At 37.8% G+C, this 14,976-nt stretch overlaps 1 protein-coding gene across 4 annotated transcripts in view; it reads right to left on the bottom strand.

The window, feature by feature from the left end:
• LOC114656093 (shugoshin 2-like) overlaps nt 1–4,923 on the bottom strand; it is a 31,181-nt gene extending 26,258 nt beyond the window's left edge. Inside the window, exons 1-3 of one of the 4 annotated variants that reach the window (XM_028807503.2) lie at nt 4,765–4,923; nt 4,319–4,395; nt 1,432–1,607 (exon numbers count right to left, since the gene is read on the bottom strand). In XM_028807503.2, coding sequence (XP_028663336.2) covers nt 1,432–1,607; nt 4,319–4,395; nt 4,765–4,850 — 339 coding nt within the window. In that variant the 5' untranslated portion in view covers nt 4,851–4,923. Of the gene's footprint in view, nt 1–1,431; nt 1,608–1,705; nt 1,845–4,318; nt 4,450–4,569 lie in introns of those variants that run through there. The other 3 variants (XM_028807504.2, XM_051931362.1, XM_028807506.2) reach the window with 3 other exon arrangements.
• Nucleotides 4,924–14,976: the final 10,053 nt, after the last annotated feature.

The following is a 14,976-nucleotide window of genomic DNA, read 5'->3' as shown; positions in this document are numbered from 1 at the left end:
AGAAGACGCGTGCACGTCCGTTACTTTTCACGCTGATCGGGATTTATGTAGTGGAAGAACGTGAAAGTATGCGTGCGCAGATTCCTGCATCTGGATTTTTCTGTGCGTACGCACAATCCCGCTTTTGTGCTTACGCCATGTTATAGTGTGAGTTCTACGCACCGCGTTATACATGAGGCCCCTGCTCTTGAGCTCCACCATTTGCAAGGTTATTGCAGTTATTATTAGGATAGTTAAAGTCCCCTATGACCATAATATAATACCCCCTATAAACTTGCCTTTTTAATATTACTAAAAAGATGTATGGTGAAATTACTGTCTGCATTGGGTTATCTATAACACAGTCCTAAAATAAGGCCTATTTCCCTAATGCTTTCCAGACAAAGCCACATGTCCTCACTGAGATGGGGCTCATTGTCCAACTGAAGAGGACTTGTGTTTAAATTCTATTTCACATAAACAGCAGCACCACCTCCTTTGCTGATCTATCTATCCTTCCTTAAAGATTTGCATCCCTCTATGTTATACTCATTCCCATCTTGGTTATTTATCCAGGTTTCCATTATTGTTGTTATATCAAAATTATGCTCGGTTACGTACCATTCCTTCTCACTTGCCTCATTTTTTTAAACTTCTAGCATTAAGGCAAGCTATTTTTAATTTTACATTTAAACATTGGGTTAGAATTTACATTACTAAACACATCACCAAAATTCTACATCTTCTTCATAAAGACCCTCTTCTCCAGAAAGGCTTTCACTCTGACATCATTTGCCAAAAAATGTTCCCGTCATGTGATAAACTACTAATTACACCACAACTGTTACAAATTTATTTTAAACTACTTTCATTAACAAACTGGGATAGTCCAGCATTTTTATGAATATACATTATTAATAATATACTGTAATTCTTAATTTATACCATTCTGTACATTATATTCAGAAATTTCCTTTCTAGTCTAGTTATACATACACACACATATTTATACACAAAAATACATAAAACACATACAAATGGTAAGCAGTTCTTTTATTGCCAAAGAAAAACAAAGAAAAGCATCCTTAGACACTGGACAACAAAAAGTATGAAATAGATTCTGATGTCTTAGAAAAAAAAAAATCACCTTAAACCATGAAATAAACAGTTATAAAAGTATTATAAATAGTACAATACATAGGACCTTCTTTAAACTTAAAGGAAAACTCTCCCTAAACATGGTATTTCTAATTTGGTATGTTACCCATGTGACTAGCAATGACCACTGGGAAAGAAATTTGAACTCAATCTTAATTGTTTTTAAATTACATGTTACTTTAATTGCTTCAAATCAAATCCAACACTCCCTTCCCTACCCATCATAAAAGAAAAAAAATAATCAGTTTTAAAATTGAAGTGATCACTCAAAGATGTTGAAAGTCTGTTACTTACCAATTGACTTGTGTTGTGACGATATGCAGCATTTTGTAAGTGCAGCACTTTTATTTCGTTTATCATGCTGCTAGCTTCCCTCTCTAAATAACTACATTTTTCTTTTTCTGCAGCAAGAGCCATTGCCAAATCTTTATTGTTGTTTATTAAGGCTGTCTTAGCAACAGATGAACTTTCTGAATTGGGGAATAAGAACAAACATCTGCAATTAACATTGTGAATATTTAGTACTAGCGGTGTCACATGTACAGAGCACAATGGAACCATTACTTACATGTCCAATCAACATGCAATGGGTTGATACTCTACAGGTCCATGACAAAAAACTTTTTGTTTAAAAATAGGTTTGGGAGACAACACCCATTAAACTCAACAGTTAAGCAGAAACACTCAGTTTGTTACTGAAAGAGAATAACAAGTGCAAGTATTAGTAAGATTGTTCAAATGTTATTGCAGTGCACTGTAGTTTTCACCTAATGACTAATGGCACTTACATCATGAAGACCTTTAAGAGACTGGTCCTGAACTGTACAAGTCTTCTTGTGGTAGACCACCTGGACCCACTACAGTTTGCCTATCACACAAAGATTGGATTGAAGAATGCAATTATCTGTTTGCACCACAGCGCTTATTCTCACCTGGACAAAGCTGGCAGCACTGTGAGGATTATGGTTTTAGATTTCTCCAGTGCCTTCAATATCACCTAGCCATCCCTGTTAAGGGGTAAACTCAGAGATATGCAGGTGGATGAGCCTATAGTGTCCTTGATAATAGACTATTGGTCAGGCAGCCTGCAGTTTGTGAGACTCAAGGACTGTGTTTCTGATATGGATATGAGTAACACTGGAGGCACCAGTAGAAACAGTCCTGTCTCCTTTTCTCTTCACTCTGTACACCTCAGACTATAAATATAACAGCAGGTCATGTCACTTGCAGAAATTCTCCAATGATTCTGCAGTTATTAGGTGTATTGATAATGGGGATGAGAAAAAATGTAGCAGTCAGGTGGAGTAGTTTGTTTCTTGGTGCAAACAGAATTGTCTGCATTGTAACATCAGTAAAACCAAGAAATTGGTTATTGACTTTCGCAACACCAAAGAGCATCTATTTCTAGTCACTATTCACGGAATGGATTCAGAGGTGGCCCACTCCTACAAGTACTTGCAGGTCCACATTAATGACAGATTGGACTGGTCTCAGCACATAGACGAATTAGAGAAGGACAGAGTAGGCTCTTTTTTCTTAGGAGACTGTGTTCCTTTAATGTGGGTAGTGACATCCTGCACATCTTCTACAACTCCATTGATGGCCTGTGTGATTTTCTGTGGTGTGGTGTGCTGGTAACATCACTTCCAGAGAGGCCTACTGAATCAACAAGCTAATCAAAAGGGCAGGCTCAGTTATGGGATGTGCTCTGGAACCTTGGAGGTAGTAGTACAGTACAGAATTGAAACAAAACCTTTATTTGAATTTAACAAACAATGCTGCACATCCTCTCTCTGACCCACTAATGCGGAGGACTTTCAGCCAACAAATTATTCAGCAGAAGTGTATCAAGAAACACTACAGGGGCTCCTTTATACCAACAACAATACGTCTGCATAATTCCTCACTGGGACTGGAACAGCCAAGTCAGACGCTCTTCTTTCTTTTTTGTCATTCTAGTGTGTGTTCAGACCATAGTGTATGTGTATTCATTTATTTATTTATTTATTTATTTATTCATTCATTTAAACAGCTTCTGTAAAAAGCCAAATTTCCCCCGGGAAAGAAATTAAGTTCAAGCTGTCTATAAAGCACTTATGAGTAACACATTTTTATTAAATAGAAACCATAATGGTCAATTGATATTGTTGTGAGATTTTTCAGATAAGACATAACTTTTGTGTAGTTACTACTTTCCAGTGAGTACCAACATGCTTATCATTGATTAGCAAATACAAGGAAGAATTACACTGTACTTTGTACATATGACAATATTGGTTTTAGATTGGTTTATTTATATGGCACATTTAAAACAACTAGAAGTTGACCAAAGTGCTTTACATAAAATTATGTAAAATAAAAATACAGACAAAAGATGAACACAGTATAAACAATAGATATAGATAGCTTATGAATTTAAGTGGTTAAATTTAAAGAGCAAGTGAATAAAAGTGTTTTTTTAACAAAAACTTAAAACTATGAAATGTGGGTGCTGACCTTATTACAATTACCGCAAAAATATGATTCCCCCCCTCAGCTTCAACCTTGTGCATGGGACAGTAAACAATTGCTGATCTGAAGACCTGGCTGACGATTATGGAACAATAAGATCAGCCGAGTAAGGTGGAGCTGACCCATGGGGTTTTAAAAACAAACACTAAAACCTTAAAATTCACCTTGTAACTTGTGTGTGTGTATATATCATATATACACACACACACTCAACTACTAGAACTGTATCTTTGCACATTAAATATACAGTATAATTTTGATTGTACATCTGAGCTGAAATGTGAAGTTCACAGCACTTTTTTCAATTAAGTCCTTTTCATAACATTGTGTGTAGAGAGAGAGAGAGAGAGAGAGAGAGACAGAGAGAGAGAGCACTTTGCTGCTCCTAGCAAGATGCACAGAAACAGATGATGCAGGACAGAGTGTAATTCATATCAGACCATCCATACTGAGCCCATCTTGCAGCCCCTTTCAAGTGTTAATCTGCAGACTGAAATGGCACTTAAAGTTAAACTGCTTAATTAAAGGGGCTCATAGAATCAATGACTTCGGTCTATCACTTGAGGATATACACTTTTGGCGCACACAGAAAAAAAACTCGACTCAAGTAAGTTTGTAACATAAGGGAACTAAAATTATATATGTATTAAGATAACAGAAAGACACTTACTTAATATCCTCTTTTTAATCTTTGTCGCCAGCACTATGGTCTGCTTGGCTTTCTTCTTTTCCTCTCTCATCCCACCACTAAAGAGAGCCACGGGAAGGTAGCACGGTCAAAAGCGATTGATTCAGCAGTCACTTTCAATAGTGAAATCAACAGTACAATAAATTACAAGTCACAGCGAAGGACATGACTAAAACCTCGGTCGGCAATGGCGAGATGAACAGCCGAACATATTTCTATTAAAATGTAGTTACCGAATTCCACACGGAGACTAAACAATCATTGCTTTAATCTTTTACGTCTGTGTTACATTTTAATGTATCGTCAAATCCTGAAAGCCAAAGCGGCTTATCTAAAATAAACTGCCTACACTGACGCGCGAAAATGAACACATAACAGCTACGACTACGATAAGTCAGCTTCCTGATGATATAAAACGTGCAGCTCACCAAAGCAGACGTTTTTCATCGACCGTAGACTGAAAATCAAGACTGCATTTATATTCTGTTATAGAATTCAGGAACATTGCTTGCATTTATGCTACATAATAAAATCAGAGCGATAATGCACATCTCTGCAACGTCTCTTGCAAAAGATTCAGCAACACTTTTTTGAAAGACGCAGCTTACCCAGGAATCCTAGCTTTGAACCAATGAAACTTGTCATCACTTTCTCCGCCCATGTTTTGCCGTCCAGTAGAATTCGTCTTACAATAGAATTTCATAAGCTTGCAGATCGGCATGCCCGTCTCCTCAACGTCCTGTGTAATTATGGCCATGTTACGGAGGTATCCGTTTTTAGGATAGCTGTGTTACCAGTCTGAAATGGCTTGAAATCTAAGTACTGTATTTAACGTAGACCTCAGTGTCACTTTGCAGGGCCGTAATAAAATGCTTTACTCCAAATATCTGTGATGCACTATCTTTTGGAATAACAGATACAATAGGCACTTATTCTTTTATTATGGTGAGTGTAAAGTCCTGAGAAAGCAGCTTTTACTTTTCTTAGTTTTGTTAAATGTAACGCAAAAACCAAAGTTGTAAATTGATTTATTTTCTGACATTATATAAAGCATAATGTATAGGCCTACCGACGGTAAGTGAGCAATAGTTTTGTTACAATGTGGATGGTATTGGACTTCCTTAAGTTAATAATAATAAGTTAAAAATCATCTTATCCACGTTAAGAGACGGATTATTGTTCTTGCACCAATCTTTGTATCGCCATTCTGTAAGCTGTCTCTTACCCATTGCTGATGAGACTCTCCATCATTGTGTCCACAAACTTAATGATGGTGTTAGATCTATACACAGTTGTACAATCATGAGTCAGAAGGGTGAACAGGTGTGGGCTGAGTGCACAACCCTAGGAGGCACCAGAGCTCAGTATGATGGTACTGAAGATGGTATGTCTGATGTGGACTGTCTGGGGTCAGGAAGTTCAAGATAAAGTTGCAAAGGAATGTGTTGCCCCGAGCAGGCCCAACTTCCCTATGCGATTCTGAGGGAGGATGGTGTTGAATGCTAAACTGATGTCTATGAACAGCATTCTATTGTAAATGTCAATTTTGTGCAAATGGAGTAGGGCCAGATGAAAACGAGATGATATGGCATCTTCAGTGGAATGATTTGGGCAAACTGGAAAGTCCTGTGATGTGCGAAGTCCAGCTTTCAAGTAGCCCAAGACTCAAGTGTGAGTGCTATACGTCATTGAGACATAAGATAGAGGACCTCTTCAGCACTGGTATGATGATGGTGGTTTTGAAGTACTTGGGGACAAGTGCCTGCTTCATGGAAATGTTGGAGATATCCATAAAGACATCCATCAGCTGGTTTCACATTCCTAGAGAATGCATCCAGATGTGTTGTCTGGTCCAATTGTATTGTGTGGATTTACATTAAAAAAAGTTCTCCTCACATCACCTGTGGACAAACACAGTACCTGTTATGTATAGTGGTATTTCTAACAGTGGCCTGATAAAGGCCTTCAAGTGATATGGTCTGGATATCTAATAAGAAAGGAAATTTTCTGGAAGAAACTGAGCAGGAAGGAGGTGGACTCTAAGCTTGTAAATATTTTAAATTTGGTACCCAGGGTTTCTGAGAGCAGCTGAACTAGAGTGCAGTAACACTTGAGGTTGTCAGAGGGTGCTGTAGAAAGATGACCACTGCCTTGCCTCCTAAGTATTATAGGAAACATCCGAACCAGAGCTTCATATAAAAGTAACCTCTTTGTGCAATACAGAAGAGGAATGACCAGATTTTAAGAGAGAAAGAGTAGTTTTTTGGGTATATTGGATATACTGTAGATGAGAACCAAATGTACCCCTCAAGATAAACCGAATCAAATACATATTCCAGCACACTTCAGATCTTTTGTTTATGCTTTTCTTTTATACAATATAACCTGTTTTTCATCCTCCACTTTATCTCTACTTTATATGAGTGAAGCAAATAATATTTGTTTCTTCACTATTTTGGGATATTTCTAAATGGGAGAGGTGATAATGTGGCGTTCTCATATTACTCCTCATATGTTTTTGGAATGTCTACCTCCATGTCCACACCTTTATTTATTTGAGTAGACCTCATAAGCAGTGCTTCTCATAAAAAATATGTTAGAAATTTACTGTCCTGATTTGGAAAATTCTTTCACAAATTGTTATTTTGTTAACTCACATCAGTAACTGATTATGAATACCTGTTTATCTGTGTAGTTATCTAATCAGCCAATCATTTGACAGCAGCACAATGTAAAACATCATGTACAATGCAGATGCAGGCCAACGGCTTTAGTCAATGTTCACGTCAAACACCAGAATGGGGAAAAAAGTGATCTCACTGATTTTGACTGTGGCATGGTTGTTGGTGTCAGATGGGCTGGTTTAAACATTTCTGTAACTGCTGATCTCTTGGAATTTTCATGCACAACAGTCTCTAGAGTTTAGCTAGAATGGGGCAAAAACCAAAAAACATCTGGGGCCTCATGTATAACGCCGTGCGTAGAACTCACACTATAACATGGCGTAAGCACAAAAGCGGGATTGTGCGTACGCACAGAAAAATCCAGATGCAGGAATCTGTGCGCACGCATACTTTCACGTTCTTCCACTACATAAATCCCGATTTGCGTGAAAAGTAACGCACGTGCACGCGCCTTCTGTCCCGCCCCAACTCCTCCCAGAATTACGCCTCTTTGAATATGCAAATCAATATAAATAGCCTTCTGTGAAAAGACAATGGGAAAAGCACAGGGGAAAATATAAGAATTTCAGCGAATACCAAGTGGAGGCAAAGGAAAAACATGCTATTTGTTGGTTTAAACAGTGGTATAATCAACAAAAGAAAGTTGATCAAGTGACAGAGTGTCGGAAAAACTCGAAAGATCAAATTCACAAAGTCGCACAGTGCCCGAAATAAAAAAGAAATCACATATCAAAGTCGCTGTGAAAAGGCGAGTTGTAGCCCACCGTCTGAGTGTCATATGAAAGCGTATTAGGGTACAAACAAAAAACATAGGCACACAGTGGGAAAAAAGCACGAAATGTCAACTTTAATCTCGAAATTTCTTAAAATCGTTTATTTTACTAGTTTCTCAAGTAGCATGTTAAATGCTTTTTTCTGTGTTTGATCTTCTATGTGCTCTATGTGTGTGAATCACTACGTGCTTCCGTTCTTTCTCTTTCTCCGACAGGACACAGAATGCATTACATTCGAGATATTACAGCTCTCTGAATAATTAAAATACTGAGATGTATACGTGATATCATTTTCATGATGATAGGAATGAAAGCATGTTATTAAACATGGGAACACGGTGGCGCAGTGATTGTTCATATCTCACGCAAGAGGCTTGTTGCACCATGTGTGACCTTCGATGAAATAATTTATTACAGAAGTACTGTCTCTTTCAAACGTACTAACCTCCAATTCCTGTCCATACTTTTCTTTCTCCAATCGCCACACAATCAGCTCTGTAATAGACGTGAAGCCATTTGTAAGCTTAGAACGCCGATTCTTCAAAACTTTTAAGGAACATTGAAATATCTTCGTAGTACATGTTTAATTATTCTATTCGTCTATCATTCCAGTGTCGCGTCAGCACCAGCAAGAATACAGCGCAAGGCAGGAGCTATCCGTGAACTAGCTAGCGCTGCGGCACCGTGTCCTCACATGTTTAATTATTAGCAATACAGATTATTTAAATGAAGTTAGTTTTATCTGTATACTATAAGCAACATATTTTGCTGCATTTCATCTTAAAAATGATATTGTCATCATACGCGCTTTATAAAGTAGCGCAGGTTGTGCAATATTATAACTGTAGTGCAAGTTTACAGTGAGGTGATTGAGTGCGTTTATAGTTCTTGGGATGAAACTGTTTCTGAAACGCGAGGTCCGTACAGGAAAGGGTTTGACGCTTTTTGCCGTGGTTGAGGTAGTGTGTACTTGAAACTGTATACAGTAATCCCTCCTCCATCGCGGGGGTTGCGTTCCAGAGCCACCAGCGAAATAGGAAAATCCGCGAAGTAGAAACCATATGTTTATATGGTTATTTTTAGAATGTCATGCTTGGGTCACAGATTTGCGCAGAAACACAGGAGGTTGTAGAGAGACAGGAACGTTATTCAAACACTGCAAACAAACATTTGTCTCTTTTTCAAAAGTTTAAACTGTGCTCCATGACAAGACAGAGATGACAGTTCTGTCTCACAATTAAAAGAATGCAAACATATCTTCCTTTTCAAAGGAGTGCAAAGCAAGCAGTCAAAAAAAAAATCAATACGGCTTTTTGGCTTTTAAGTATGCGAAGCACCGCCGGCACAAAGCTGTTGAAGGCGGCAGCTCACACCCCCTCTGTCAGGAGCAGGAAGAGAGAGAGAGAGAGAGATAGAGAGAGATAGCTAGAGACAGATAAAAAAAATCAATACGTGCCCTTTGAGCTTTTAAGTATGCGAAGCTCCGTGCAGCATGTCCTTCAGGAAGCAGCTGCACACAGCCCCCCTGCTCACACCCCCCTACGTCAGCGCAAGAGAGAGAGAGAGAAAGAAAAGTAAGTTGGGTAGCTTCTCAGCCATCTGCCAATAGCCTCCCTTGTATGAAATCAACTGGGCAAACCAACTGAGGAAGCATGTACCAGAAATTAAAAGACCTATTGTCCGCAGAAACCCGCGAAGCAGCGAAAAATCCGCGATATATATTTAAATATGCTTACATATAAAATCCGCGATGGAGTGAAGCCGCGAAAGGCGAAGCGCGATATAGCGAGGGATCACTGTACCGATAATTCTCTTTCCGATCATCTGCTGCTGTGATTCACACTCAGATACAGTGATATAAATACTCCGAGTGGTGCAGTGAGAGTAATATGGAAAAAAATGATCCGCAGTGGCAACCCTTAACGGGAACAGCAAAAAGAAGAACAAGATGCAGTGAGCGTAACAACGCTAAAGCAGTTCTGGTATTTGGAATACTATGGCTATTCCCTGGCCCATTATATTGCAGCAGGTTAATTACAATCAGATGTATTACACTAATAAACAATATGCAGTTAATTTCAGTATATTTATAAAGCCGCGTCAGGAATGTGGAGCTAAGAAAGAAAGGATGAGCACACAGGAACAGTAGTTTGACCATTCTGTGGACCATTATATTGTTACAGGTTAATTACAATCAGATGCATTAAATTTATGAACGATATGTGGTTAATTTCAGTGTATTTGATAAAGCCGCCGCCGTGGATGTGGATCTAAGAAAGGGTAACCACACAGGAACAGTAGCACTGCTTTGACACTGGGTGCCGCCAGTCTGCAAAACCGGGCGGATAAATTGCGTACGCCAAGGAATGAGTTACCGTGGAAATGTGCGTGGCTTTACGCCAAGTTTAGGTTTTATACATCGCGATTTGAGCGTGGAAAGGTTCGTACGCAACATTTCTGTGCGTACGCACCGTTTATACATGAGGCCCCTGGTGAGTGACGTTTCTTCAGAACTACTGAGAGACCTCAGAGGAGAATGGCTATACTGGTTCAAGCTGATGGAAAGGATACTATAACCCAGATAATGACTCTGTGGTGAGCAGAAAAGCATCTCAGAATGTACTTTGTAATGGCTGTTCTACAAAGTACAACAGCAGAAGACCATGTCAGGTTACCTCCCAAGAACAGAAAGTGGAGGCTGTAGTGGACACAGGCTGACCAAAACTGGACAGGTGAACACTGAAATAATGTAGCCAGGTCAGATTAATCTTAATTTCTGCTGAGACACACAGAGGTAGGGTCAGAATTTGGCATCAACAACATGAATCCTTGCATCCAGCCTGCCTTGTGTCAATGGTCCAGGCTGGTGGTGGTGATATAATGGCATGGGGAGTGTTTTGGCTTACTTTGGGTCCATTAATACCAATCAGATATCACTTGAATGCCTGCAGCCAATGTGAGTATTGTTGCTGACCGTGTGCATCCCTTCATTAATAATTAATAAATTAATAAACATGACAAAGAGTTCAGTGTTCTTAAATGGTCTTCCCTCTATCTATCTATCTATCTATCTATCTATCTATCTATCTATCTATCTATCTATCTATCTATCTATCTATCTATCTATTATAAATGGTACAATTCCAGCACCTTTTTTACAGTTCTGTTTCTGCACAATGTGATTGGAAATCTTGTCCGTATTTATGAGATAAAAAAACAGAAAGTGCAATCAAACTGTAAAGTCAAACTTGCTTCAGTATGCTAAAATAACAATTCAGTGAGCCAAAACCCTTTGATTATCTTTCATAGATTCAATTGGGGGGTAAACGTTAACATTATTCAAAGTTATTGTCTGTTTTTACCTGCATTTTTATTACTCTTTAATTTAACATTGTTTTTTGTATCAGTATGCTGCTGCTGTATTATTTGAATTTCCTCTTGGGATTAATAAAGTATCTGTCTATCTATCTCTATCTAATAGAAAGTAACCTCATTGTGTCGTCCATTGTTCTTACTGTAATTCCGGACTAGTTTGTCATGCAGGTAATACTTAGTTAGCACAGCTACTCTATTTCTGTCTTGTGCTCTTTCACGTTATGTTTGGTTTTTGCTCACACTGTATCCTGTCTTGCCTTCTTGTAGTATTCTGACTTTTCTTGTTTCCTCCAGTTTGTCCATGTGTCCATTTCTCAAGTAGTTTTTTGTCACACACACTAATGCTGTTATCATGTCTCCATGCAGTTCTAGTATCACTTCAGTTTTCAGCAGTTTCCCATTGATTTGTACAAAAGGTCTTTCTGATTTTGACTACTACTGTAGTCACTTAGAATTCCTTTGAAAAGATGTGAAAATATTATCAACCCTTCTGCTAGATTAGAAACTTCACAGGCGTTGTCTAGCTTTTAGCTACATAATGTCTACTACACTTGGGCCACTCATTGTGCTTTGGAAAGTAACATTTTTGTGGCAATGAATTTTCAAAATGCTCCATCTAATGACTAGCAGGTCATTGACTAGCTTCTGTATGTCATTCTGGGCTAAATTTGTTTTTTTACCACATCACTTTTTTTCTTTTTTTTTTTCTTTTTATTTTATTTTTTTTTACAAAATGGCATTGTGTATTACATCATTCCCACCTTTATCTATCCTTGCCCATCTGCTCCCCTGACCTATTAGCTTTACTAACTGTATATATTAAGCTTTATTTGGATTCTTACCTTGTCTGGCACCCCCTTTCCAAATGAACATTGTAAATTCTCTTCATTACTTTGCCAGTTAATAAACAGTTCTCATCTATTGTGAAAAGCCTTTAGGGTTCAATGGATTTTAGTCCTTTTCTCATTATACTTTAGTTTTACATTTGTGCATTTCAACACATACTGATGACATTGTAGAAAGGCCAGGAAAAGGAAGTGTACCAGTTGGCATAGGCCTGCCATTTCTCACTATGGATCCACTAGAGGATTATTTTCTCCATAAGTGTTGTTAACTTAATACTTTTGTTTTCCTCTGTTTTTGTCCAATGGCTATGTCTGAATTGTGTTAATTTGTTTTTATATATATCTGTGATTTGTTTATATTAATCACTAGCAGGGGCACCAACTGAAGTTTGGAATGAAACATGGCCTGTAAAAATGGGGAATGTGTGCAAAATTTGGTGGAGAGATTTGATGATGCATATTTGTATACTGGACAAACACACACACATTCGCCTTTATATTATTTAGATTCTCAGTTTTGTTTTATAGCATGTTTAACTTTAGATATGTAATTATTGTATCATTTAGTAACTTACATTTATTTTATTATAGTTGGAAATATCTGTAAACACTTATTTCCAACAGGGGCACATGCTCCCTAAGAATAAGTTTTTTTTAGAATTGGAGCTCATACTTTGAACCTGTATATTCACCATTTCATGTGGCCATGATGAAAATATAAGTGAAACATGGTAAAAAAGAAAGGATATATTTAACTTCCTTTAAAATGCAACTTTCAATCCTAGTATAGATTTTGGTGTAATGCATACATATAGCTGAATAGAAGGCATTGGAACAGCACATTTGCCTTACAGCTCTTCACTGAGGCTTTTGATGATTGCAATTCCATCTTTTTGGCAGAGCACAGAGGCATTGTTCTTGGCACAGGATCAACGTCATGTCTGTGCCAACGGGACTACAGTCTCTGAGACTTCATGATAAGCCTTACATAAACACACATGCTCTGCTGACCAACACAATGTCTAGATTAGAGTTTGTCCTTCCAAGTTAGCTCATTCAGTGAGCTATCTGCAGTTCCTACTAATCATTGCTATAAATGGGTAAGCTCAGTTCTCACCAGTTTAGCATATTCAATGAGGTATTTGCAGGTTCTACTAACCAATGTTGTATATTCAAACAAATAAGGCTCCCAACCCCAGAAACATAGCACATTCTCTCATTATCTGCAAACAAGGTACCTTCTCTGTTTACAAGAAGGCTTTCTGTTTCGTAATGTTCATATTTCCAGGGATAATATTTAACTTTTAGATGGTCTTTTGCATTATACTGCAGAAATATTTATGTATGCTAAGTTTAAAAGCGAATGCTCACATATCACAATATTGCATAGTTATTTTTCTACTCTGGTTACACCACTCCATGCCCTGTGCTTAGTTTGGCACACTATATAAATAAACTGATTTGAATGAAATTGAATATTATTAATGGTTAGCACCCTTCTGGGGCCTCATTTATAAAACTTTGCATGGATCTGAGTGTGAAAAACACACATGCCAAAAACAAAATCAGATTTATAAAACCTGATGTATCCACATTTCTATGGGATTTACCCTTTATAAATCATAATCACCTTGTAAATAATGTGTACAGAAATGTGTGTAGAATGCCACCCTGAAACATCCATATATGGAGCATGCTGATCAACCTCATGCATATGCAATCACCATGCTGTCAGCGTTCATTGCCTAGTAGGGAAGCCACTCTACTGACATGTTCGAGACCTCACCACCTGTATTCAAGAGTATCTGGTTGCTCTCTGTAACTGAAAGCGCAAGATTGTCCAAGGCATGAAAGCGACTATTTTTTTAATTTTGGAGTTAAGGGAAAGGTGTAAGACACCAGGTTCTGACTGGGTAGCCACTATCACATGACGCATGTAATGACGTAATTGCCCATATAATAAATAGTTCAGGCAATATGAAGACTGAGGGGAGAGCCAATTACCTTTCCAAAAAGCCAGTCACCACATACAGTATTATCACATTTGTCAAAGCTACTTTGTCTCAAATAAATTAATCAGGCCCCAGAGCCATGATGTTTGTCATGTCATGTTTGTAACTACTTAAAGTCAACAAATGGAGCTACATTCTCACTAGGTGCCCTTTTTACAGTATGTATGCAGTAAGTGGTTCAATTACGTTAGGAAAACAGGACACTACTGCAAATTGATTTTTTATGTTGGCAAAAACATGTTTTATGTACTGTATGTGTACCCACACCATACGAAAACTGCATGTAGTGCCTAGCTGGTCAGTTAATTGCTTCCAGCACAGAAGACATGATGAAGTGAAGCTTTGCTAAGATAGCCCTGACCTTTTGGCCATTTTCCTGAGAAGTTACAACAGGTAGTTAATATAAACTGACAAAAAACTAAAAACATTCTTTACTGCAAATACACAGCGGTCTTGGCTAGAAAACAGCATGTCTAGTAAATAGATGTATAATATGTATTTCAATGAGATAAACTATGTTCTAATTTAAGTTATTAGCAAATTGTGATGTGGTCCAGAGAGGAAAGCCTTATCCTATTGCTAGTCAAGTAATTTAAACATAATGATTAACACAAAGCAGACCACTCAGCTTTCCCTATTAATGGATATGAGTAAGGTAAGACAATTTGCAGATACTTGAGTGTGGTCTTAGCTGCAGAAAATATGCATTGGTATTCTAAATGTTTACTTTACTGATGTATCACATTTTTACAATATCCTTTGCTCAGTGATGTGCACAGACCTTTAGGTGGGTAGTGAGTCAAAAGGTGAGAAGGGGCATTGTAAGGAACAGAATATGTCACATTTTAATCCTGGGCACAAATTATTTCCCACTTTTATTTCTGTGTTTTTTAATTTCACTGAAACTTTGAATGTAACTTCAGGGATATAATAATATACAAAAATTGAAAA

This window comes from Erpetoichthys calabaricus, chromosome 8 (assembly GCF_900747795.2).
Source record: "Erpetoichthys calabaricus chromosome 8, fErpCal1.3, whole genome shotgun sequence".
NCBI classification, from domain to species: domain Eukaryota; kingdom Metazoa; phylum Chordata; class Cladistia; order Polypteriformes; family Polypteridae; genus Erpetoichthys; species Erpetoichthys calabaricus.
This window is presented reverse-complemented; position numbering and strand designations above follow the sequence as displayed.